This window comes from Piliocolobus tephrosceles, chromosome 3, assembly GCF_002776525.5.
Source record: "Piliocolobus tephrosceles isolate RC106 chromosome 3, ASM277652v3, whole genome shotgun sequence".
NCBI classification, from domain to species: Eukaryota; Metazoa; Chordata; class Mammalia; order Primates; family Cercopithecidae; genus Piliocolobus; species Piliocolobus tephrosceles.
The window spans coordinates 86,890,294-86,916,636 of NC_045436.1; the positions used below are offsets into that span (position 1 = coordinate 86,890,294).

General features: G+C 36.9%; 1 protein-coding gene across 1 annotated transcript in view; it reads right to left on the bottom strand.

Annotated features, from left to right (window-relative positions):
* The window catches only part of DKK2 (dickkopf WNT signaling pathway inhibitor 2), a 107,111-nt gene extending 105,540 nt beyond the window's left edge, over positions 1-1,571 (bottom strand). Inside the window, exon 1 of the mRNA XM_023220079.3 lies at positions 631-1,571. Within this exon, the coding sequence (XP_023075847.2) occupies positions 631-852 (222 nt within the window). The 5' untranslated portion in view covers positions 853-1,571. The remainder of the gene's footprint in view (positions 1-630) is intronic.
* Positions 1,572-26,343: the final 24,772 nt, after the last annotated feature.

Genomic DNA, 26,343 nt, shown 5'->3' on the forward strand with positions numbered 1-26,343 from the left:
AGAGAAAGTGGTTGGGAGGGAAGGAGAACCTGAAAAGGACTAATTCCCCCTCCGATTGTAAAATATAATGGTTAAACGTCCAATATCTCAATGTCTAGACTGAAATCCCGCTCTGCCACTTATACTAGCTGTGTGCCTTGGGCAAATCGTTAATCAATCCGTGCCTCAATTACTTCATTAGCAGAATAGGAGAGCAACAGCATCTAGCTCACAAAGTTGTGAAGATTAAATGAGTGAATATGTAAAACGCTTAGAACTGTGCCTGGCACGTTAATAGGTGCTGTAGGTTAAATGCTATTGACATCTTCATCAGTTGATCACAGTGTTAAATGGAAGGACCATCCTGACCACTTTCTCCACAGAAAAGCACTAGATCTTGATACGTGCCCACGCCCCAGTGCAAAGGTGAGACCGAATCCTAACCCATTCACTCCGTGCAGTGCAGGACCAGCAGCCACCCAGACACTCCCCGCCCACGCAGACCCTGTTCAGGGAATCCCTCCCCAGCAGTCTGTTCTCTATACCTGGGGCCATGCTCCGAATTTTGCGAGATGCAATGGCAAACTGCTAGCCCAAGAAAGCTGGCCCCTGCCTCTCCTGTCTGAAGAGTGTGTTTGAGGGTTTTCCTACCTGCCCCAGGTTTTTGCCCTTCTTACTGCCGCCGAATGCCAGTCCTTGGTATACGCCCGCAGATCGATTGGCGGCCTGAGCAGGCGTCTCCCCGCCCAGAGAGGACTTGATGGAGTTGAGTTTGGCTCGCGAACTGCCGACCTGTGAGCTCTCCACCATCAGCACCGCGGCCAGTAGGAGCAGGCAGCGGGACGAATCCTTGCACCGCATCAACGCGGCCATCTCCCGGCGAGGGGTTCCCCAGGAAGACTCAAAGCCCGAAGGGGTGGGAATGCAAGGGGAGGCAGGACCCCAACACGGGGCCCCTCACTTGGGGCGCGGGGGCTTGCAGATTGTGTTCCCTCAACCCTTCCTGGTTCGGGGACCCAGGACCCTATGAACTCAGTCTCACGCCTCAGGACAGAAATTAGCGGAACCCAAGCGAGACCAGCTTCTCCACCAGGGCAGGAAGTTCTGCAATAACTGGAAGCAATCAAAGGCGAGGCGCTTTCTCGCCAAGGAGGCGTGACCCAAGGTGCAAGAAAACCCAGCCCTGTGGATCGCACCGCTTCCGTTGCTTCTTGCCCCGCACCTCCTCGGTCCCCCGGGATCTCGGCGGTTTAATTCTCCTCTTAATTGATCAGGAGGCCCGCACCAGTTCCTTCTCCTTCCGACTCAGTTGCTTTTCTCTCCTCTCTTTTCCTATCCTTTATGTGTCAAACTTCGCAGGACACAACACTCCTTTTCAAAGTTAGCAGGCGCTTTAGTAGGGGATCAGGAGATGTCCCCGGACCGAATCCTCGAGATCTGAAGAGAACCGAGGTCCCCCACACGCGCACTCACAGTTGCCTCGAAGCGTAGTCCTTGACTCACAAGAGACAGAAAACCGCTGCCAGCACAGCGACGCCAGGCTAGCGGACTTGCGCTACGCTCGCTGCGGGCTCCCGCTCTCTCTTTCTGCTCTCTCCCCCTCCCTCTTTGCTTTTTATAGCTTCCCACAGTGGGTTATTTTTTTCTTTTTTTTACCTCCGCCCCCAATTCAAGAGTGACGAAGAGTGAAAGCTTTTCTCTCACCCCCCCACGTTTCCCCCCCCCCCCCCCTCCCCCCGCGTGCTGCTTCTCCTTCTGCGGCTTCCACTCCAGCTTTTCCTCCTCATCCTCCCGCTCAGTCTCCACCCCACAACTGCTGGAAAAGGGGAATATAGCTTTTCGATGGGGTGAGTGGAACATAGGGGTTCCTAATTCCTGCCAACAACTCCAGCGGTTGGAGGGGTCTTTGGAAACAGGCGGAGGGCAAAGGTAGAAACTGAGAGGGGCAAGCTGCCACCACGTGATCGCCGCCACCCTTCCTTAGATCTTCCCACCCTTCTTCAGCCCCTGACTCTGCGGGGAGAGCTGGAAAAACCCTATGGAAGCTTTAGAAAAGTGAGCATCTGCGCATCTGCTCATTAGAATTGTATTCTTTGTGCGCTCATGTTTGGTTTTAGCCTGTGCCTCCAAGGGAGTGTGTGAAGCTGGAGTCGTATAGGTGCGCCAGGGGGTGGCCAATGATCCGGATAGAGGATCTGGAAGGAAAGGGGCAAACCAAAGAGAGGAAAAGATGAGCCTGTTCGATTTGGGTCTTTTTAGTCTCCTTCTGAACCCGGGCCCCGCCGCACACGTAGCATATGTCTATGTCTCTGAGGAACTGGGAAGAAGGGGGTGCTCTGGGTACGCTCCAAGAGTTTGGACCTCACAGCTCGATTGAGCATCTTTACCATGCCAGGCAACTGCTCTTTTTGCGAAAAGGAAATCCCAGATAGGAATGAACGGGGGCAGGGAGCCTTTGAGATCCTGTCTCCCTTGGCTTCCTGCCTTCTAACCCCTGGAAATTACAAGAGAAGTCATTCCTGTCAGCCCCCGGGGCTCTCCAGGTCCAATTCCCTTAGGTTGAAAAGGTCGAAGGCGGCTCCGGGAACTACTGGGACGCGCTGGCGCTTGGGGGCGCCAGTGGCAGCGGTTCAGCGAGCCACGGAGGTGCTGCAGGAGACAAGCGCTGAATTCAGTAATGTCTGGTGGCCAAGTGCGAGACTTCCCAAGCACAGCAAGGGATTGTTCGAAAGTTGTTGCATTTCTCCTTAGCGGACACTAAGGGCCAGGAGCAGAGAAATCCAAGCATTGAGCCACAACTTGAAGTTAGAAGGCTGCTGGCCGCCAGGGGAGGATACTAGCAGCATCCTCTTCAGAATTTTTGGACCTGATTTCACAGCTTTCACACCTTATCCTGGCGCATGTCCATGAGTAGGAATTAAACTTGTGGCTAAGTGAGAATGTTAGTGACTCTTATTTTCCCCAAAACAACGCAGAGTTATAAAGTGTGGATTTAGAGCTATTTTCTCCCAGACAGCTCCGGTTTTGCAAATTTCTCAGTCCTGACCTATGAATCTATCTGCTCTGAAATTCTTCATTTTCAGAATTTTTTTAATACACAAGCAAATGGGGATTAAAATTTGCACCCTTTGGCATGTGTTCTTATCTTTTGAATTTCCTTTCTTTAAGATAGAGATTTTTTCACATTTTAGTGTGTGGGGTTTATTTTTTTTTTTTCCACTTTAAAAATATGCCAGGAATAACAATATGGATGACCCTTGAAGGACATCATACAATCAATCACAGAAAGACAAATCCACTTATAAGAGGTACCTAAAATAGTTAAATCCATAGAATCAAAGGTTGGAATGGTGGATACCAGGGATTGGAAGGAGAGGAGAATGGGGAGTTACTATATCAATGATCATAAAGTTTCAGTTAACCAAGATGAACAAACCCTTGAGATTTGCCATATGGTATTGTACCTATAGCCAACAATAATGCACTGTACTTTTACAAACTTATTGAGAAGGTAGATCTCATGCTATATAGATATAAACTTTATACGTGTGTGACATTATATACATGTACAATGTATATATGTATTTATATATATATGCATATAATATTATTGTAGTAAGAACATTTAACATCTATATATGCCCAGTAATAAATTTGTAAGTTTATAACGTTACGTGAGGCATTCTAGGCACTAATAAAAGGCAAGGAGATGGGTCCTTACTCTATAAATAAAGTACTTAGGATTTCAAGCTTAGATTTTACGGAAGAGTATATCTTTTGCCTTCATTCTGGGTTTGCCAATCAGAAAGCATGACAGAAATTGAGAAAACTAACTTAGGAATCTACTGGTTTAAATATTTCCGAAAAGTAGCTTAGAGCAAAAGGAAAAGATAAAAGCTAAACATGTAGGCAACAGATCACTCTACATTCACTTGGAAGGGTGTAGACTTTGACCATACATTGAAGAACAAACACAAATGAACCATGAGAAAATGTGAGGATGCTTTGCCTGTTTCTGGCACTTCTTTCTTTCTTTACTTCTAAATAAAATAATATCCCACATACACAGGCCTAACTTTACTCATATGTACTGCTAAACAGAAAAGAAATATCAAGCACAACACATTCACTCTCAGTTCTGAGTACTAACCTAAAGACATTATCTCAGAGGCTCATTCAACACCCCATAAGTTCCAACAGCAATTTTTTACAAATACAGTTAAATTGAAAGTCAGCATAAAATCTACTTACACAAACATTCTTCCATATAAAACAAAATCAGACATAAAGAATCAAAAGCTAAAACATACACAATTACGCCTTAGGCTGAAAAGGAGTCAAAAACTAATTTCATTCATGAGACAAATGCTTTCTGTAAATTTTTTTGACAGACAGAAACAAACATACATGACCCATATGTTGACAAGTAGATATGCATACACAAAATCAACTAACTGTAAATAAACATAATCCTTTGGATTACTGTCATAGCACCACACGTGTTTTTCCCTTGTGTGTTTTCCTAACTATAAAGACAAAAGCTTCATATTTTACTTGGGAAAGTAGATTTTTATGCCACTTGCTATAACATAATTAGAGAGTAGATATTTAAAAATAAGACTGTAAAAAAGCAGGACGTACAACCCTCTTGTCCAGAAGAAAGTGCCTTAATGGACATTTTTTCTTTGGCCATACATCCCCTCTTATCTTTGCTCCTCTATCTGTGGGGCCATTTTGGTTCCATAGAAAAGCCACTACTTTCTCAGCAGTTGTTTCTGGATCCTGGATTCCTTCCGAATACTTAGTCCCAAAGGTAAGTTAAGTATATAACTTGTCACCTTGGTTTGGTTTACTGCAGCTTACTAATTTTCATCCCATTAGCTCTCTCCCTGCATTAGTGAATGCTTCCTGCAATAGCCTTTTTATCAGTTGTTCATGCATTCCCCACACATGAAGCAGGTATGGGGCCCTGAGGACACAGTGGTGAATGAGTGGGGGCCTTCCATCTAAAGGGGCTTGGAGCTCTATAGACACCTTGATTTACTAAAATCTGCTTCTAGCCCCTCTCAGAAGTGGCTGCTGTGAGCCTTTCTCTATTCTCTTCTGCTGCTGAATTATGCCAGTGTGAGAGTTCAATCTGTCACAAAATATCTGCAACTCGAATTCAAGCCAAGCTGGCTTGAATTCATGTGACTTTGGGAATATAAATGATCAAATATGTCCCCCAGAGTTCTTTTTTTCCCTTCAGAATTTATATGCCCATTTTAATGGTGTTCAGAGAGACAATACTCCTACATTTGTTGTTGAACTCAAAGAAATGACCCTAGTGATGTTAATGTTAGGTAAGAACAGAATAGCACACCTGGGAAGTAAGATTCTCTTTGGTAGGTCCCAAGGACACCAAATTATCTTGCACACACAGAATAGACATGAAAATCTTTAATGTGTGGTTGGACCTTGATGGATGTTAAGGATCTGAAAAATAAGATTATGTGATTTTTCCCTCTCCATAGTAAACCAAGCTACCTGGCTCTGTAGCCTAGTAATACTTTGAGAGTTTTATGTTTCTCCCCTGCCTAAGAACAACAGTCTCATGTGTTGCTGCAAATTAATTTTAAATACCTGGTAACAAATGTAAGCTTGCATTGATATTGTGAACATTTTTTGTGTTTCTTGATGGGAATAATTTTCATACCAGATATGAAAAAACTGCGTCTCCGATTTGATTCCTGCGTTAATTTCAGTTGTTGATGAGATCTTGACAAGGTCTCATGGACAACAGGACCAGCTAATAAAAAAGATCTCATCACCTACGTTTGAATCATTAGCTATGCTTGACACAAACATGCACAAGTGAAATGGGTCAGAAGATTTCACAGTAAATCAATCTGAAACAATTGCTCAGCCAACAGCTTCTTTTTTGAACCTTAACAAGTTAGTCATCTTATCCATACTTTAGCTGCCACTTAAATGAAAGAGGATTACTGAACAGATATTTCCCCTTGAGCCTGAACCCAAACAACAAAGAAATGCAAATAACATAATCTGAAACTCAGGCAGATAAAGACGTCTACTGAGCCTTGTGCATGTATGTGACCATAGATGGAGATGGAATTAGAAATAGTCATCAAATATTTAATAAGAAACATTTTCCTTTATGATACAAAATTTTTGTTAGTTCTATACAATGCATATCCTTTGTGGTATATTCTCACTGCTGAGTTCTGGCAGGTTTTTTGAAGATTCATCTTTTGAAACAGTACTAAAGTACCAAGTAATTCTTGGCAGTGAACGAATCATATGTTTAATTCTTGAGTGAGGTTCAATTCCAAAGAATCTCATCCTGATGAGCAACAAAACAAACAACATTTAGATAATCTGGACGAGTGCTTTTCAGATTCTGTTCCTTTCGGCTCACTAGGGTTCTGCTGAGGTCTCAAAGTAAGTTGAGAACTGTGCTATTTTTTATAAGATTTCAGAGGAGAGGGATTCAGCTCTTGGATCAAAGTTAACTTTTAAGTGCCTGTTTTTGTTACTGTTTTTATTTGGGAAAGGATTGTGTTTGTTGTTTGGTTGGTTTTAATCAACTGTTAGCTGATCCAATTTAGCAGCCACAGTGAACTGGGCAAAATACTCTATGAGCCGTCAACCTGCCAAATACATGATAGATTTATTTCTACCCTGTTAGTATTACAGACAATTTCCAAAATGAACATTACTCAAATGGGGAAACTGTTAATCATATGGCAATTTATTTAGTCAGAAATGATTTGGTCATTTGAAGTAGGGAACATTAAAAATGAAAAGGCAGGGTAGCTAATCCATTCATTGTACCATATGTTTATTCCTGATCAATCATCTGAACCTATGATTAATGAATATGGCAAAAATTTAACTATACTCATACCACACATAAAATAAAATATGGTGCAGACTAAAAATAATGGAAAAACTATTTGCAAATAATAAGGAAACAGATTCTCAAGAGGCAACTCAAAAATCTGTCTTTGAAACACAGATTTCAAACCACTGGGCTTGGTAACAGAAAATGAAAAATGTGTTTAGTTTATCTTTGGAAGATTAGTTTGTAATAGATCCCACTTTTTGACATTCTAGGTATAAATTATAATACCTAGGGTCAGAAATAGTTTGGGATATAAGAAAGTCAAGATACTATGCTTCAGTCAGCTTAAGGAATGTTATAGGTAACTGGCTTGGAATATACAGTAATAATAAAAGTAATAATAATAACAACCAGATTTATTGAATGCCTTACATGTGCCAGGTTTGTTGAACACTTTACATATAGTGTCTCTTATTTGTATCCCACAATTCATCCCTTTAAGATAATGAATGTACAGTCCAGTATTAAAATAATATTGAGCAAAGAGTAGCTTGCAGGACAGTGTGTCTCCACTTGCAGTAATGGATGCCCAGTTATGGCAATAATGTGGAGGGCACAAAAGAAAAGGGAAATCCATCAGAAGAAACTGGAGGTGCCATTTCACCCTTGTAGCAGACCCCAACACAGATTCCTCTGAAGGAGCTAAAATAAGTCACTTGGCAAAGGATTGCAAAGGACACCAAAAATATAAGTACATGACTACATGTATTGCAGCTTCGCCTAATATAGTAAAACTCTTGGGCCTTAATAATTATAAAGCAGAGAACTTAAAAAGGCCCTCTGCTACAGATGGCAGATTAGATTACTAGGGCTTCCATAACAAAATACTACAGATTTGGTGGCTGAAACAACAGAAATGCATTTTCTTACCATTTAGGAGGCTACAAGTCTAAGATCAAGGTGTTGGTAGGTTTGGGCTCCTCTGAGGTGACTCTCCTTGTCTTATATGTCACCACTTTCTCACTGTGTCCTCCTGTGGTCATCCCTAGGTCTGTGTTCAAATTTCCTCTTCTTATAAAGAAACCAGTCATATTGGATTAGGATCTACTTTAATTTCATTTTAATTTAATTGCCTGTTTAAAGAACTCATCTCCAAATGTGGTTACATTTTGAGGTAGTAGGACTTAGGGCTTCAACATATGAACTTGGTAGCAGAGCATAGGGCAAAATTCAGCTCATAACAGATAGATTTATAGATGTAGTCGCATATTGAAACACTTGGGAAAACAGTAACATTTCTGTGCAAAAGACATATAGCAGTTTCTCAGAGTTCCTAAACTCAACAGAGAACTGTTATATGTTTATTTCGAAAATATTATTCAAATAATTTTATTACCATTTTATTTCTGGATCTGTGTTAATGATACTCATTTTTTTTTTACCTTCTCTCTTTGTGTGACTTACGGTTAAATTAGAAATCAGCCAACTGAGTCTGACTGTGATTGTCAAGATTCCACTGGGCCTGAAAAAGAGAAGAGAGAGCAATTTGCCAAGAACATAAAGTCATTTCTACATTTTTAAAAAGTGACTAGTTAATGAAAGATGGAAACAATAAAATATATCAGTACATGATAGAAAAGTGAAATCATCGTAGATCAAAGGAAAAGGAAACAGCAATCAAAACTACAGTGATCTAGCAATCAGCAAGTTGTTCTGTTACTAACTTAATTTGTCCACTTATTTAATTTGATTTGTTTAATTTACTCAGAAAGTTAATAGTTCCTTGGAATCACAGTACCTTTAATTAATTCAAGGCAGTGCTAAATATGTAAAAACAGGGAGGATATCTAATTTCATTGAAACTGGTAATGAAATCACTTTTAATATAAGTGCACTTGACCACTTAGTCTTTTAAGTTATTACGAAATCTGAGTTGGAATAAGTTCAAATTTACTTTAGCTTTTTTGTTGTTTTTTCCTGAAATTTATAAAATGTATTTTGGTTGTTATTGTCAAGAATGTATGTGAACGTTTGTATATATTAAAGAACAATCAATATCTCCAAGAATATAACAGCTGTTTATATGTTACAGCTGAAATTGTTGGGTTAGCCTTGTTCTCCAATGCCAATCAATGTTGTATTTTTAAATTAATAATAAAATGAAACTCTCAAATCTTTGATCAATTTACCTTTTATATATCAAAATATATTGTATAAATATGCTCAGTATTAATAGAAGTACTGAAAGTTTGAAAACCCTCTTTTTGTTTTATAATCTTCAATGTATTTCACCCCTCCACTTCACACTGGAGGTAGCTACCACTGAGGCCAGGAATATATAAACTATAACTATAAATGGGGACTCTTTTTAACATGAAAAGGTAAGCTATATTTCCAGCCTTCTAAATACCACTTCCAAATTCACTAAATTACTTGGTGTTTCCTCCTATATGTTAGCATAATTTTAGAAGGTCGTTTATTAAAAAAGCCCCCAGCTGCAAGTTCTAATCAAAAGTTATACATGTTATAGTCCAAACTCTTCATTCTCTTTAGCCAAGTGTAGATACTGCCTAAAATGGCTAATTTTAAGATAGCTTATTATGATGATATCTGTCACTCACTTGTGAAATACTTTCTGAATATAGCTGACACAATCATATCCAATTTTTTGTTTCAGGGACTATTTAATGTTAAAAATGTCTCTAAGGAAACCATTCTAAGGAATTCCTCTAAGTAAATCTATATATGTGGGGGATGGAAAATACAACCCATCATGGTATTATTCTCTGACAACAATTCTCTGACAACAAAAGAATTCCTGTTAATGGTTAGTAATAGTTATTATTTTTTTAAGTAGTGATCTTGTAGTGATTATTAGTCGGAAATACTGAGCGGTCCAAGTTCATGCAGCAGAGGGCAGTAATGGACACTTATCATGGTAAGAGAGATGAGCCAGAGATTATTACAAAGTAAGTTTTCTGGAGTAAGGTGTTTAATGGCCTTTCCTATACCAGTGTTATTAAATAGAGGAGAACTGATAAATAAATTCACCTATTCCTCTCATGAAAAGGTTGCAACACTCTTCAAATATTAGACTGACTGAACTAAAAAAACATTCAGAAAGTTTTCTCTTATCTAACTTCATAGATAAGGAACCATTTTCCTATGTCAAGGCATATGCAGACGTTGCCCATGTAGCATTGTAAAAGCTCTTCCAAACTACCCAGAAACAGAGGCAGTTACACAACATTGTAAATGGTCTCACAAGTGTGCAGATTGCATTGGAAATTAACAACACTTTTTTCATCTTATTTACTACCACTTTATTATCTGTCTTTCTCTCGCTACCTGAAAAAAAAAAAAATGCAACAAAATCCAGGGACTTCCATCCTTACCTTCCTTTAGTTGCTGTGGCTGCCTACTACCCTAATTATGTTAGCAACGTTTTGTCCTTGTTCTTTCAAAAACTACTTTAGCAAGCTGTTTCTTTCCTCAATCACATCACCCTGAATTTATACCTTGTTCCACTGCTTGAAATAAACCATCAAATAAAGCAGACCCAAAACAATGGTAGGAGGTGAGGATGTCATTCAAAATTTTCATAGGTAAAAATTTGAACGTAGAATCTGGGAATACATGATGGCATAGTTATTCTAACTCCTGCAGTGTGATGAAAAACCAGAAAAAGAGATGATGATAACAATTCCCCAAAATGCACACATGTGAGCACACAGCACACACACACACACACACACATACCATGTAGAGTAAGTCGAACCCCCAATAATTACAAGGCCCACGTAATATCAGTTACTATAAAAAAGGAAGTTTGGGCTGGGTGTGGTGGCTCAGGCATGGAATTCTAGCACTTTGGGAGGCCAAGGCAGGCAGATCACTTGAAGTCATGAGTTCAAAACCAGCCTGGCCAACATGGTGAAATCCTGTCTCTACTAAAAATACAAAAAAATTAGCTGAGTGTGGTGGCGGACGCCTGTAATCCCAGCTACTTGGGAGACTGAGGCAGGAGAATCGCTTGAGCCCAAGAAGTCGAGGGTTGCAGTGAGCTGAGATCATTCCACTGCACTCCAGCCTGGGTGACAGAAAGAGATTCCATCTCAAAGAAAAAAAAAAGAAAAAAAGGAAGTTTGAGGGAAAGCAATGGAGCTCTGAGAATAAGAGAATCCTCAAATTTCCAACAGATCCTCATTGGAAAGAGCACAGCCAATCCGAGAACAGTAGACAAAATCAGAAGAAAATGGATTCTGCAGGCCCTAATTCCAGGATCAAAGCCCCTGGTGAGAAGAAACTGTTTGGAGTAGAATTCAAATTGAGCAGGCTAAGGAATTAGGGACAAAAGAAAAAATTCTAAATGAAAGTCGGGATGGAGAGGAAGCAGCTCTCAAAAATGTGACAGCATTTTAAAAACCACTTCATAAAAACAATAGAAGAGGGGGTGCCAAGAACAATAAAACTGGAAAAGTTATTCTGGCCCAACCATCTCTCTGATAGCAAAGGAAAACTCATTTGCCTTAAACCTGGGCAACCAAATGAGACTGTGGCCCAATCATGTGTATATCTAATATGACAAAAAAGAAAATAAGGACAAAACAGTATCACTAGAAGCAAGCTATAAAGCAATGTCAGAGAATATATATAAACAGTAAGTTAATATTTCAAAATATGATAAAAATTTTAAGCAACATATTTACGCAATGAAAGAACATTATAAATCATAACTAGAAATTTTCCAATCGTATGTTTCAAGAAAAAAGGATTTGAAGAAGTGATGTAAGAAGAAAAATGATTTCAGAATTAATATTAAACTGGAAAGAACAAAAAAGCCACATATAATCCTTTAGGATAAATATAAGATGGGAAAGAGAAAAATTAGAGAGAAATAAGTAAAATGATAAAAAATTCAACCACGAAATAATATAGATGGGATAGACAAAGAAGATCCAACATATTTATAATAGTTTTCACCAAATAAGAAACCCAAGCAATGAAACAAGTCAAATACTAAAAACAACAATCAATTTTTTTCTAAAATAATGAGAAGAAAACCAAAAACATTTCAAACTACCGATATACTTTCTTAGGGGAAAGCAAATCCAGGATGGACACCCTGACACATTCTAGCTGAACTATTGACCTTGAAAAAAACAACCTTTGGCCAGTGGGCAAAAAGATCATATCACTTACAAAGAACATTTCAACAGACACGTTTTATATCAGAAGACAAGTAACATATTTAGGATACTCAAGGAAAGAATATGTGAATGAATAATTTTAAATCCAGCTAAACTGATCTTCACGTAACAGTTTTCAGACAGAATGGTTTGTGAATGCAAGAAGTCAGAAAACATTATTACGTAAGCCCCTCCTTGGAAATTTACCAGAAAACAATATTAAAACAACTATAATGGTTGGCAAGATTGAAATAAGGAATGATACGAAAGGCACCGAGCAATTAAAGACAGAGAGAGGAAAAAGAAGCTGACTTTAAGATGATTAGTAAAAGATTTAAAATTTTATCAATTAAAAAAATTCTGTCAATGCTCAATTTACCACTAAACATCCATTTTTGGAATGTCATATGTTACTTCCTTTTATAGCTTTACTGTCTTGTATTTTACTTAGTCTAACATTAAATGAATTACAATTCCCTAAGTAGTCACATTTTTTGAACGAAAGAAGCCATAAATCATGTCACTTATTGGCAGAGATAGGGCTAGGGATAAATTCAGGTCAGAAAATCCAAAATATATTACAGTTAAGAATAGGGACTGTGACAAATATGAAGTCACCTGTAGAACTAAGACTATATGATGTTCTTCAGAGAAAAACACAATATTATCTAATGGCTAAATGCAGCAACAAGTTATATGAGAGACTAACAGATTAATCTGCTTGTGAATATTGATGTGAGGTAATTTTAAGTAAAATAGTAGTAAAGAAGATCCAAAAGGCTTTTTAAACAATAAACCATGACCAAATGGGGCTTGTTTAGAAATATAAGTTTAGACAATATACTAACATGCTCCATTAGTATAATAGAGCTAAGGAGAAAAATTATATATGATCATTTTCATAGATGCAAAAAAAAAAAAAAAAGCATTTGGCAACACTCAGCCAATGCTATTCATGTTAAAAAAAATTAATCAATAAAATGGGAATCTATGAATGCATGTATACCTGCATCTCATCACAAAAGTTAGCATCTTCACTTAATAGCAAATCACTTAATGTTTAAATGGGAAACTCAGACAAGAATGCCCACAGTCTCCACTTCTGTGAGCACTGGTTAGAGCTAACATTCATTTAATTAAGCAAGAGAAAAGTAACAACCATAAGAATTAGAAAGTATAAAGTAAACAATTTCTATTTGCATAAGTATATATCTGACAAAAGTATAAATGTGGAAAATACATTTGACATAAGTATATATCTGAAAAACTCAAAAAATAGCACTTACTAAAGAAGCAGTTTTAAACCTTAATATCCAATAATTATTAGCCTTTAGGTATTTTTAAAAATTTAGAAATTAGGCCGGGCGCAGTGGCTCATGCCTATAATCCCAGTACTTTGGGAAGCCGAGGCGGGAGGATCATGAGGTCAAGAGATCGAGACCATCCTGGCCAACATGGTGAAACCCCATCTCTATTAAAAACACCAAAATTAGCTGGGTATGGTGGTGTGCACCTGTAGTCCCAGCTACTCGGGAAGCTGAGGCAGGAGAATCTCTTGAACCCCTGAGGCCAAGGTTGCAGTGAGCCAAGATTGCGCCACTGCACTCCAACCTGGTGACAGAGCAAGACTCCATCTCAAAAAAAAAAAAAAAAAAAAAATTAGAAATTGTAATGGAAGAAAAGACTCCATGTCAATTGCCAAAAGCTAATAATGCAACATAACCCAAAGTATATAAAATCTATATGAATGTAACTGTACTACTAGACTTCCGAAAAAAATTTTAAGTAGCTTGAGGTGAACATAAGGTTATACAATGTCCTTTAAGTCAAAGACTCAAGATCATCAAGATGTCCATTATTCCTGAGTTACTTTATACATTTAATATAATCTCAATAAAAATACATCATATTTGTTTTTTCTCTAAACTGGGAAAGTTTATTTAAAATTAATGTATTGAATAAACATCTTTTGGGAGAGTAAACAAGAAGGATCAGGAAAACTCTGAAAAAGAAGAGTATTGGTCAGAGGACTGGAGATACACTAACCAGAAATTGAAGTCTTTGGAAAAGAGGTTACTTTGTTATTGTCACATAAACAGACACACAGACACACATGATACAACAGAAAACTCAGAAGTAGAGTCAATTGCATATGAACATTTAGTATATGATAGAAGCAGCATCTCAAATATGTAGAGGAAAAAGATGGATTTTTAAAAAACAAATCTTATTGAGTACATATGAGGTTTACAACATGTTGTTATAGCATATATAGAGAGATAGTAAAATGGTTAAAATAATGACACAAATTAACATACCTGTCATCTCACATAGTTACTTATTTTTTTGAAGTATTGGTTTTACTATCTAGACATATGAAGAAAGCTAAAACTGTATCTATTCCTCGTACTGCAACATGACACATTCCAAATGAATAAAGAACTTAAATGTAAAAGAAATAAAACAATGCAAGAGGTAAAAAGAAAACATGGATGAATTCCTTTATAAATTAAATTCCTCCATAACCAGCACACTTATACTTTTGGCTTAAATACAATAGTAATAAAGAAAAAGACTGGAAAATTTGATTTTATGAAGATGGTTTTTCACGGCAAAAATCACTACAAACAAGCTAAAACATTAATGACAAAAGGAAAAATATGTGCATTTTATACCAAGAAAAAAATGGTGAATATCTTTAATATATGAAGTGCTTCTAAAACTGAAAAAGGAAAAGTTCAACAACTTTACAGAGAAAATAGCCTGGCGATGTGAATAGCAAGTTTCAAGAGACAAAACTAAGTATCTCTTTAAAATAGAAAAAAATAAAAGTTGGTACATAACAAGAGAAATGCAAATTAAAATTACACCAATACACCATTTCTTACCTATCAGATTGCAAAAATCCATTTTTTTTGGATTTTTGACCATATCTCTGTAGCAAGGCTGTGAGAAAACAAGCACCCTTATATATTCTAGTGATAATACAAAATGGCATCACTTCGTATGGAGAGGAATTTCACTATCTAGTGAAGTTATAGATGCATTTGCTCTTTGACTCAGTAAGGTATCCCTCTCTTATGAATCTCTTCCAGAGAACAAAGGAGGAGGCTAAAATTGAGAAAAAGGGGATTGGTAAAAAGTAACTTAATTTTATACATTTCAATATTATTTAAATATTTTATAGTTTATTTCTATTTTTGTTTAAGTTATGTAAATGTTAAGATATACCTATATTCAAGGCTTATATTACTTGAATAGGTAAAAAAAAAAATTAAAAATGTTAATATCCAGGAAATACAGCAGTAAAAGACCTAGAGTGAAAGGCAAAACTGACTTCAAGGCAATTAGTAAAAGAAGATCTAAAAAGTAGTAAAAGAAGATCAATTAAAAAATTCGATCAATTCTCAATTTACCACTAAAAGACCCATTTTTGGAATGTCATATTTTATTTCCTTTTACAGACCTGCTGTCTTGTATTTTACTTAGTCTAACATTAAATGAATTGCAACTCCCTAAGTAATCACATTACTTAGAAAGAAGCCACAAATTGTGTCACTTAGTGGCAGAGATGGGGATAGGGATAAATATTTGGGACAGAAAATCCAAAATATATTATAATTAAGAATAGGGATTCCGATTTTCTGTTTTTGTGTAATTTTTCTTTCAAAATACTTTAACTCCACTCACAGAGTTTGATACTTAAAAATGTTTATGAAACAAATGATTATACATATAATTTAATTACAAATTGACAAATACATATAATAAAAACTGATCTCAGATCAATTTAACATCTGGTTCAGTTACTTTACAATGATACAATCAAACCTCTTTATTTACTGAAGATTCTGATGAATAACTGGCCCATAGTCACTCAGAGTATAGGTGGTAACGCCCAAAGTGAACTCCATCTGTGACTTCATTTCAGCACAAATTCTACTTTAGTGAGACATACACATTTTTCCCTCTTGGATGCTAGAGGGAGATTGTTTGCAGTTATCCATTCTTAGGCCTATTTTGCAGCAAGGTGATGTCCTTTTTATTATTGTCAAGTCTATGGCTGCATACAGTCCCATAAAGCTGCTTTGCATCTTTAGGTTCTATCAAGAAAAAACATTTTTAAGAGCACTCTTCTATTGATAACATACATGGAAGAAAAAACTATCTAGGAAATACAGTCATGTATCACTTAAGGATGGGGATATATTGTGAGGAAGATGTCCTTGGAAGATTCATCATTCTGTGAACATCATAGAGTGTATTTACATAAACGTAGGGGGTATAGCCTACTATAAACCTAGGATATATTGTTCCCAGGCTACAAATCCATACAGGATGTAACTTACTGAATATACTGTAGGCAACTGTAATACAATGATACATATCTGTGTATCTAAACATATTAGTATAAAAGGTATAGTAAAAAATATGGTGTTATAATCTTACAGGATCACTGTGGTATATGTGGTTCATTGTTGACCAAAATGTTGTGGTGGACACATAACATTAATTCACATCTATTTATAAAATGAGATTTTATACATCTATTTATAAAATGAGATTCCAAATTGAGGAATGAGTTCAGCTTGGTAGCATGGGGTCCAGACCTGGGAGCCCAGAATAAGACCACTCCCTCTGCTTTTCACGAGACAGCTGGTGTGCTGATATTGCCTAGCTGTGTGCTTCTGCCTTATTCTACTGCTACTCTCTTGGTTTGCTGACTTGTGGCTCTCTTCTCTATGGAACTTTGGCTTTAAAATAGGTAAAAGAAGTAGACCATAGCACAGATCTTGTTAAATTAGTCATATTTACAAAGCAGAACACATTTTTTAAATTGTAATAGCTACACTTTTAAAACCTCAGAGGATACAACCTTTGTCATAAGATATTTTGTTCTAGAATATATAATGACATTCTCTCTGTTCTCATCTGTTTCCTCCTTTTTCATTAAATCCCAACTCACCAGCCTTCTTGCTGCTTCTGAACCTTCAAGATCCATTCTCACTTGGGACCTTTGCCCCAGCTGGCACCTCTGCCAACAGCTGTGTGGCTCACTCCCTCACCAGTTTTAAATCTTGGTCCAAATGTCATCTTGTCAATCAGGTCTACCCTACTTAAAATTGCACCATTACCACCCCATAGTGCTTATCTCTGTTAACTTGCTCTATATTTTTCCCTATGGCATTTGTAAGTTGTACAATTCTATATATCTTACTTATTTATTATGTTGATTATTATACATGTCCTCCACTGTAAGCTCAGTGAGAGTGAGGATTTCAGTCTATTTTACATATGGATGAATGCCAACACCTAGGTCAGTGCCTGGCATGCAGAAGGCACTTAATAATACAAACTTACTTAAATCCTCTTCAGTTCAACTCAATAAAACATTACTGCTTTGTACCTGTATTTCATAACATTTTCATGCTCTCAATATTTGTTATTTTGAAGTAAGTTTTTCTTACCAGAAAAACATTCAAAGGTAACATTATCTTTGTGTTACTTAGTCTGAACACCCTACAAACACTGATGCATTGCTATCATATCTTGTCTTTTTTTTTTTTTTTTTTTTTTTTTTTTGAGATGTATTCTCACCACACTGTCACCCAGGCTGGAGTGCAGTGGTGTGATCTTGGCTCACTGTAACCTCCATCTCCTGGGTTCAAATGATTCTCCCAACTCAATTTCGCAAGTAGCTGTACTACAGGCATGTGCCACCATGCCCAGCTAATGTTTGTATTTTTAGTAGAGACAGGGTTTCGCCATGTTAGCCAGGCTGGTCTCAAATTCCTGGCCTCAAGTGATTCCCCCCACCTTGGTCTCCCAAAATGTTGGGATTTCAGGTGTAAGCCACTGTGCCTGGCCCATATCTTGTCTTTCATGTGGTTAGAGACTTGAAATTTCTTCATTTTTCTCAACATTTATGAATAATACACTTTTTTGTCATTTTTCTTAGTTTGTTTCTCGATCCTATATCTGTTGTAATTAATCTGTATTTTTCTACTGGAATTTAAGACATAAAATATATCTTAAGGCAGGAATAACTATAAGCAAAATTGTGAAGTTAGATCAAATAAATCTTTGATGCTGTGCCAATGAAAATAATCTAATATTTGGTCTCCCTTAAACACTGCTCCTAAGGAAACTATTGTATTAGTGGCCATCATGAAATTTCTGCCTCTGCACCAACTCTGAGTGGCTTAGGGCACTACTGCTGCAGGGGTACATTTGTGTTTAAATAAAACTGTAAAACTCCAAGACTCATAAAACCTCAAAAAGTGTGATAATGTCAGATAGTGGGAGGAAATATTTGGAAACAAAACAAATCTCCAGGCACTCTTTGAATCGTATCACATAAGAGATCTCAGATCCTAAGATTCTTATTGGAAAAATAGTTTTTGAATTAGTGGATACCATTTCAAAGATAATGCAATATCAGTGCATGAGAATGAGTAGGTCAACAACCCATATCTGACAACAACAACAGCAACAAAACTGTAAGAGCTGAGGTGGGCATGTGAAGTCAGAATGAATACAGGAATAGGTGAAGTGTTGGGTGGATATAAGGGATATCTTTGCTTATGCCTCCCAGCACCACCTATCTTCCTTCTTATAGTAAGAGCATCCTGGTTTTCCTTTGTAGAACTACCCCGCTCCCCTTGCCCCGTTCTTACTTCATGTGGCTGTAACAGTGAACAGAGAATCCAGACCTAGCAACTTGGAGCATTTTATCCCTGGCCACAAAAGTTGATTCTTAGCAGCAAGGTCAGACATTTGCTGGAAGCATCAGAAGTAAGAAGTTCTCCTTTTGTCAAGGTTTCTTAACTAGCAGGATGTAAGGTAGGAGATAATTTACCTGAGAAAGTATGTTGTACAAGGGAAAGCAAAGTAAAGAGAGAAAAATTACTGATGATGATTTGAGCCACACCTGAAGTCCAGTGTTAGACATTCCTATTAAAACCAATAAATTTCCCTTTTTGCTTAAGCTACTTCAAGCCTGGGTTTTTGTCATTTATAATTAAAAGAATTCTAACAGATTAAAAATACACTGAATTTGGAATGAATCAAAGTTCTACTTTGGAAAATTCCAACCTAGAAACAAATAGAAGAAATTCATTACTGAAGCTCTTGAGCAAATAAGTTATTATTTTCCTTTAAGTCAAGCTTAACACATGCTAGAGCTTGGGTTTGATTGGAAGCAAAAAGATGTTTCAGAATTTATTAGAGAACATCTGACATGATTGTTTTTGGTCATAGACATTATATGAAAACAAGTGCTTATGATTTTCCAATATGGTTATATATGTTATGATTGAAAAATTATTTTTAGATTGAAATGTATTTTATTATTCATATACTTTGAATCTGCTAATTTTATGAAATGAAACTATAAGAAGAATCTCTTACACTTTTGATTTATAAATACCTCTCTTGGGATTATTAGTTTGAAAGTAACAACAATTTGCTCAAATGTGCATGGAAATTTTGAAGTAAGCAGTAGAAGAAACTTGATAGTAAGAGTACAACAGGCTCCCAATTAAGAGCACCCAAGCATTTGAGGATAAAACAAAAGTTCAGCTTGATAGCATGGGATCCAGACCTGGGAGCCCAGAATAAGACCACACCCTCTACTTTTCATGAGACAGCTGGTCTCCTGATACTGCCTAGATATTGACCTGATACTGCTACTCTCTTGATTTGCTGACTGTGGCTCTCTTCTTCATGGAACTTTGGCTTTCAACTGCATTTGGCTTTTTTGTAGAGCCAACTCTAGTCACAACTCTTTATGATCTTCGGACTCAGTTACCTCTGCTAGATGATTCACTCAGTTTGATGGTTTTAAATTCCAAATACATGGCCAAGAGAATCAGCTTAGGTCATTTTAGGGGTATGATCACCTGGTACAGAGAGCCTTCGCTGGTTCACCACCCCCCCACCAACCCATGGCTTCAAGTAGAGAAAGGGCCTTTCCAAAAAGGATGTGAGCAGGAAGACAATGATTACATTTTCTTCCACAGAAAGTAATGTAAAAACTATTCTGATTACCACAGGGCTACTTATGCATTTCTTCTCCCTGGGGATGCAGGATAAAATCATAACAGAGAGTATTAGAAACAAATCATAATGTTTCAAATAATTAATTTATACTTTAAAAGTACTATCGAATGATTTTTACTCCATACAAAGGAGTTTGGCTTGTTTTTATTAAAGAGTAAATTAAAATATAAGTATCTCAAACAATTCATTAGACATATTTAAATTTATTCTATCCATTATGTCTTATGAAGTTTCAAATTAATGGCATTATCTCTATAGATTTTTTTGTGTATATGTATACACACACTTCAGGACTCGAAACAGATTTTAGAAACAAATCAACGTACGTTCACTCTGATAATTGTTTAGCAATATTCATTTTACTGGACGGTTCAGGAGAAAAAAGGGAAATAGAAAAACATCAATGACTAACCCATAAGATCAATTGAAAAATTCAAAATTGTTTCTGATGTTACAGTGAACATAATTTTTCAAGACATCATAAAATAATTTAAAACATATTTCTATTGTAATAGATAATATTTATCTAAAACAAAGAAAGTATAACCATACAAATTGAATCTGTCTGATTTAGCTCTAGGAAATCTTTATGACCTAATATAGAAAGCAATTTAGGAGGAAACTAAAGCAAGAAGTTGAAGCTTTCCAAGATCTGATATTTTTTCTGAAGTGTGACATATTGAAATAATCTCTATTAAAAAGAGTACTGGGCCGGACACAGTGGCTCACTGCAATCCCAGCACTTGAGGAGGCTGATGCAGGTGAATCATTTTAGGTCAGGGGTCGAGACCAGCCTAACCAACATGGTGAAACCCCATATTGACTAAAAATTAAAAAAAAAAAAAAAAAAGTTAGGGGTGTGGTGGCAGGTGCCTGTAATTCCAGCTACCAGGAGGCTGAGGCAGGAGAATTGCTTGAACCCGGGAGGTGGAGGTTGCAGTGAGCAGAGATCACACCACTGCACTCCCCCCTGGTGACAGAGCAAGACTCCATCTCAAAACAAAACAAAACAGTACTGATGAAGCAATTGAGTAAATGATACTAGTTTAGAAGATGAAAGAGGCCAATGTCATTAAAGAGTCACTAATATGAACAATGTAAAATAGTGTAAGATACTTGTTATAACTGTTTATGTTCTTATATTGCTTGGTATTTCAAACTTATAAAGGTGATTATTATAATATTTTATTAATAAACTGGGCAGTTTTTGAACATGGAAGCACTTTTCTTATGTTTAAAGACAGAAAACAATGTTGGATAACACATTAAAGAAGCTTCAAATGTGTTATTATTTGAGGCACACACTCTGTTCTCTACCTGCAGTTTTTGGTTTATTTAATGTCTTCAGTGGTACAAAATCAAGGTTTTCAAAGCTCATCCAGAGACATCTGACTTTCTCTTTTAAGTCAGAAAGTTAAGGAACCTCAGAAGAAAACTCCTGTCAACCTCTCTCTATATACTATGAGGTGAATATTAAAACAATCATTGTTGTAAATGATGGAGGTTGTCTTTAAATTATATCAATACAGTTTTGAGGAAGGAGATATATTTCTTCTAATGAGAGCCACACATGCCTATTAAAACAAGGAAAATATTAGGAGTCACTCTTATTTAAATTAATTAATAAAGTGTGAAGTCACAATAAAATAAAGTAGGCATAGCAGAATTTTATAATAGCAGTCACTTCAAAAAGATATTGCATTTGGAATGACTCAATAATAAATTCAGCTTGTAGAGGCCAAGAAATGCTTCCAATAAGAAACGATGTTTGAACGGAGGTTTGAGGAATGAATGGGTAATAGTGACCTGGAGGAAGGTAACAGACGCCAAGAAAAGAGCAAAGACATTGAGCTGCAAAGGTTCATGGCAGGACTTTAACAAATAACAAGCAGTCATGAAAAAGTAGAGCATAGAACTCCTGAGGACAAACGAGAGGAGACTGTGTAAAAGTAACAATTCCAGGGAAACAGTTTTTCAATTAGGTACAAGAGAGCCCTATTGACTTATTTCACAGTTTCAATATGTGTAATTATATTCTTTTAAAAGTTTTAGCTTCTTAAACCTGGACAACTCCAAGAATGTAATCTGTCTTTACTCAAATGTACTCTTCATCGAACATTCAAAGAGACTTTGCTGTTCAGAATGTAAGTTTACATGGCCAGCTCTCCTACTAAAGCCATGCCTTCCCAGGTGGTGGGAATGCCTCATCCACTTTGGCACTCTTGGTGCCTAGCACCATGCAGCATGTTGTAGGTACTAAATACACATTTATTGAATAAATGAAGAGACAAACACTAAGCAATAGCTTTCTACATATTTATAGCAGGCCTTGCACTGATAGTTAATGAAAATTTGTCACCAAACATATAGCCCATTAGAAAAAGTCTTAAGTCGATAAAGAGAGAACTGAATATATTAATAATTCATGATTTAATGTGTACTCTTGATTTATTTGCCTAAAAGTAAGAGGACTTTAGCCTTCACGTCAAGGGAACTCTGCTACTAGCTGGATGTGTGACCGTGGGCAAGTAACTTTAACCTCATCTTCAAAATGACAACTCACATTCAGGTCTCTTTAAATTCATTAACGTTACGATTTTATAAAATAATGTAAAATATCATAGCAGTTAAACAGTAAAAAGTTAATGTGAGATCATTTTACTTCAAATATAATGTAAAATATTTTTTTAAACATTTGATTTACTATTATTCATAAAATAATTTAATTCTATATAACAAAATTAATTTTGCCCTTTTGGCCCTGACTGCATGTAGAAAATAATTGTACTGTTATTAATATGTGGTAATATCAGTAATCGTTTTGACGTAAAATATATGTATATCTATATTAGTCTATTTTCTTTTTTTTTTTTTTGAGATGGAGTCTTGCTCTGTCGTCCAGGCTGGAGTGCAGTGGCCGGATCTCAGCTCACTGCAAGTTCCGCCTCCCGGGTTTACTCTCCTGCCTCAGCCTCCAGAGTAGCTGGGACTACAGGCGCCCGCCACCTCGCCCGGCTAGTTTTTTGTATTTTTAGTAGAGACGGGGTTTCACCGTGTTAGCCAGGATGGTCTGGATCTCCTGACCGCCAGGATGGTCTCGATCTCCTGACCTCGTGATCGGCCCGTCTCGGCCTCCCAAAGTGCTGGGATTACAGGCTTGAGCCACCGCGCCTGGCCTGTATTAGTCTATTTTCACACTGCTGATAAGGACATAACCAAGACTGGGAGGAAAAAGAGGTTTAATCAGACTTACAGTTCCACATGGCTGGGGAGGCCTCAGAATCATGCAGGAGGTGAAAGGCTCTTCTTATGTGGTAGCAGCAAGAGAAAAAGAGGAGAAGCAAAGTGGAAACCCCAATAAACCCATCAGATCTGGTGAGATTTATCCATTATTTCAATAATAGCACAGGAAAGACTGGCTCCCATGATTCAACTACCTCCCCCTGGGCCCCTCCCACAACACATGGGAATTCTGGGAGATAAAATTCAAGTTGAGATTTGGGTGGGGACACAGCCAAACCATAACAACATCTATTCCTATCTATGTACATATATCTTCCTTTATTCTCCCAATTACGAGGAGAGAAAAATTTTAGTATTAACATTACAATGCTGTTGTATTTAGAAGTTTATACTGTAAAAAATTAAAGTATAAAAGTTGAAAATACAGAAGAGAGATAAACAGAATTCACTTCTTAATTTATATAGTCTCATGTTTATCTCCCCCACAACAATAAAATTAAAACAGTTAAACAAAGACATATTACATAATATCCCATTGAACACCCTTTCTGTATTTGCTGAACTTACTCATCAGAGGAGCAACAGGGAGAATACAAATCTTTTAAATATCATATTATTTCCTTAGGGACAATTAAATCTAAGATATTTATGTAACAACATAGGGAGAAGGCACTATATAGTTGGACAGAATGTGTCATTATAGGAAAAGTAAATAACTTATATCACCCAACAGGAAAACATTAATCAGAAAAGGCAGAACAGGCAGGAAACTTTTCACCATGAGCCTGAAGCTGCATGTGAAGCAGAAGGAATTCATTGCCAAGAGTCTAGAGATTACAAAACATCACAACGACTTTTAAAAATAGACAATTTTTCAAAATCACAGCTTAGCCAAATATTTATCACTGATCACTTGTGAAAGTGAACTGTAGCCATGTTTTTAAAATGTGTTAACTAAAAGTAACCGTAATGACCTAAGAACGCAACAATTAATTTCAATAGAAAATTCTCAAACATATATTGAAACAGGAGTTCAGGATAGTTACTATAGCACAATCTTCACCTTCAAGCAACCCTCAGTCTCAGAAGGGAGACAGGTAAACAAAGAAATAAGTTACAGTACAATGTGGTAAAGTGAAAGAATACCAATGTGTACAGAGTGCAAAGCTAGTGAGAAAAGTGAATAATTATGAGTAATAGCATCTACCGAGATTTAAGGGAGGGAAGACGTAAAAAAAAAAAAATTTCCCAGAGGAGAAATCAGAGACGAACTGTTCAGCCAGAACTTTACTTTCCCCTGCTTCACTCTCTATATTCCTGAAAAGACAATGACTTGGTTGAAAACATAAAAAAAGGCTAATCACATCAGGGTTTGATTTTATTCCTTGGCAAGAAATAAAGGAGAAATACAAGGGGCCCAAAATCATGGTAATTAGAGGAGGAGGTCCAGAACCTAAACAATTGTAATAACCAAAAAGAAGGACTTTTGAATCAATTTTAAATTAAATTTAGAATCATTATGAACTAGTATTTTCCTCTATATCTTCCAAAAAGATCCAAATCTGCCAAATATCATCCACAAACTTATCTCGCACATTTGTTTCCAGTGGAGAGTAAAAATTGTTTACTCAAGCTGTCCCACTTTTGATATGTGGTCAGGGGCCTTTACATATTTAAAATTCATTTTCCGAATCATTTATCGAAAACCTATGTGCTCTCTTACTGTGTGCCTAAAATAGCCTCTAAGGATAAAATCTAAGGAAGTTGGTTAATTATTTCTCAACCTGAGTAAGCTTATAACCACAATAGAAAAAAATGTTGTATGATTGTAGAAAAAATACAAGGTAATATCATTTTATAGGTTATCTATGATCATACAAAGAAGAGTACAGATAGTACTTGCTGAAGAAACTGAAAATAAGAGAAAGAGCACATTGGGATAGTATTGTTATGGACAATATTGAAAGCAAATAGATTTAGATCTCAGTATCTTTGACTTTAGGCTACCATTTTTGAAGGGTCCCTTATGTCTCAGTCATTTTATTCAGTGCTGCATGTACATTTTCTCATCTTGTCTTTACCATACCCCTGTGAGTCATTGATATTATATCAAATTGACAGACGAGGATGAGCTTTGAACCCAGATATACCTGTCTTTAGAAGCTTCCCAAAACTAAAGCATTAAATTTAAGGGGGATGAGGGAAAGAAGATATGAGGAGCTTTTCAGGTAGAATAAATAGACTGAATGATGCATAGAAGCAGGGTGATCAAGGAATTGGCATTGTAAATTCTGCCTTGTTTATGCATGGGAAGAAAACAAGCACTCAATTCCAACTATAGTCTTGTTACCCTATATCCTGCTCTCCTGCCCACTGTTTGACCTACATAATCTTCAGAATCTGTGTGTGGCTAAAGTCAGGTACCGGTTCCTAGACTGAGGAAGCCCGAGGAACAGAACACAGGTACGACAAGCTGTGGGCTTGGATCATGCCTAAAGAGTTCAGTAATCGACATTTCGTGGAGTTTTTCAGTTTCACCTACATAAGCACAAATATTTGACCTGTTTAGCCTCAAGAATAAAACATTCCATGAATAATGGAAACAGTTATCTTACTGCTATTTTTAAGGATTCCAAGGAACTCCATAAAGCAGCTTGCTTCCTCTCAAGCAAATAGGAAAGATGTGTTTATTTTGACACACTATCTTGTCTCCAAATACTTGTCATAAATTAGTCACTGTTTCCCTAAAGCAACTCTAAATTCCCCAAACCAGAGAAGACAGTTTTATTTTCTATCCGCAACATATTTTCCGTGTCAGCATCAGGTCCCCAGGGTGGTGGTATTAAAGCATGCCCTTCATGACCACACTGTCTTTCAATGAACCTCTTTAAACTATTGCTTCAACTCCAGGATTTCATAGAACACAATTTGAAATTTGTTTGTCTGAATTACTACATTTTTAATTTTACAGGGAGATGTATACTTTTGCACAAGAAAAAGAATTGCACAAGACAGTAGATTCAATAC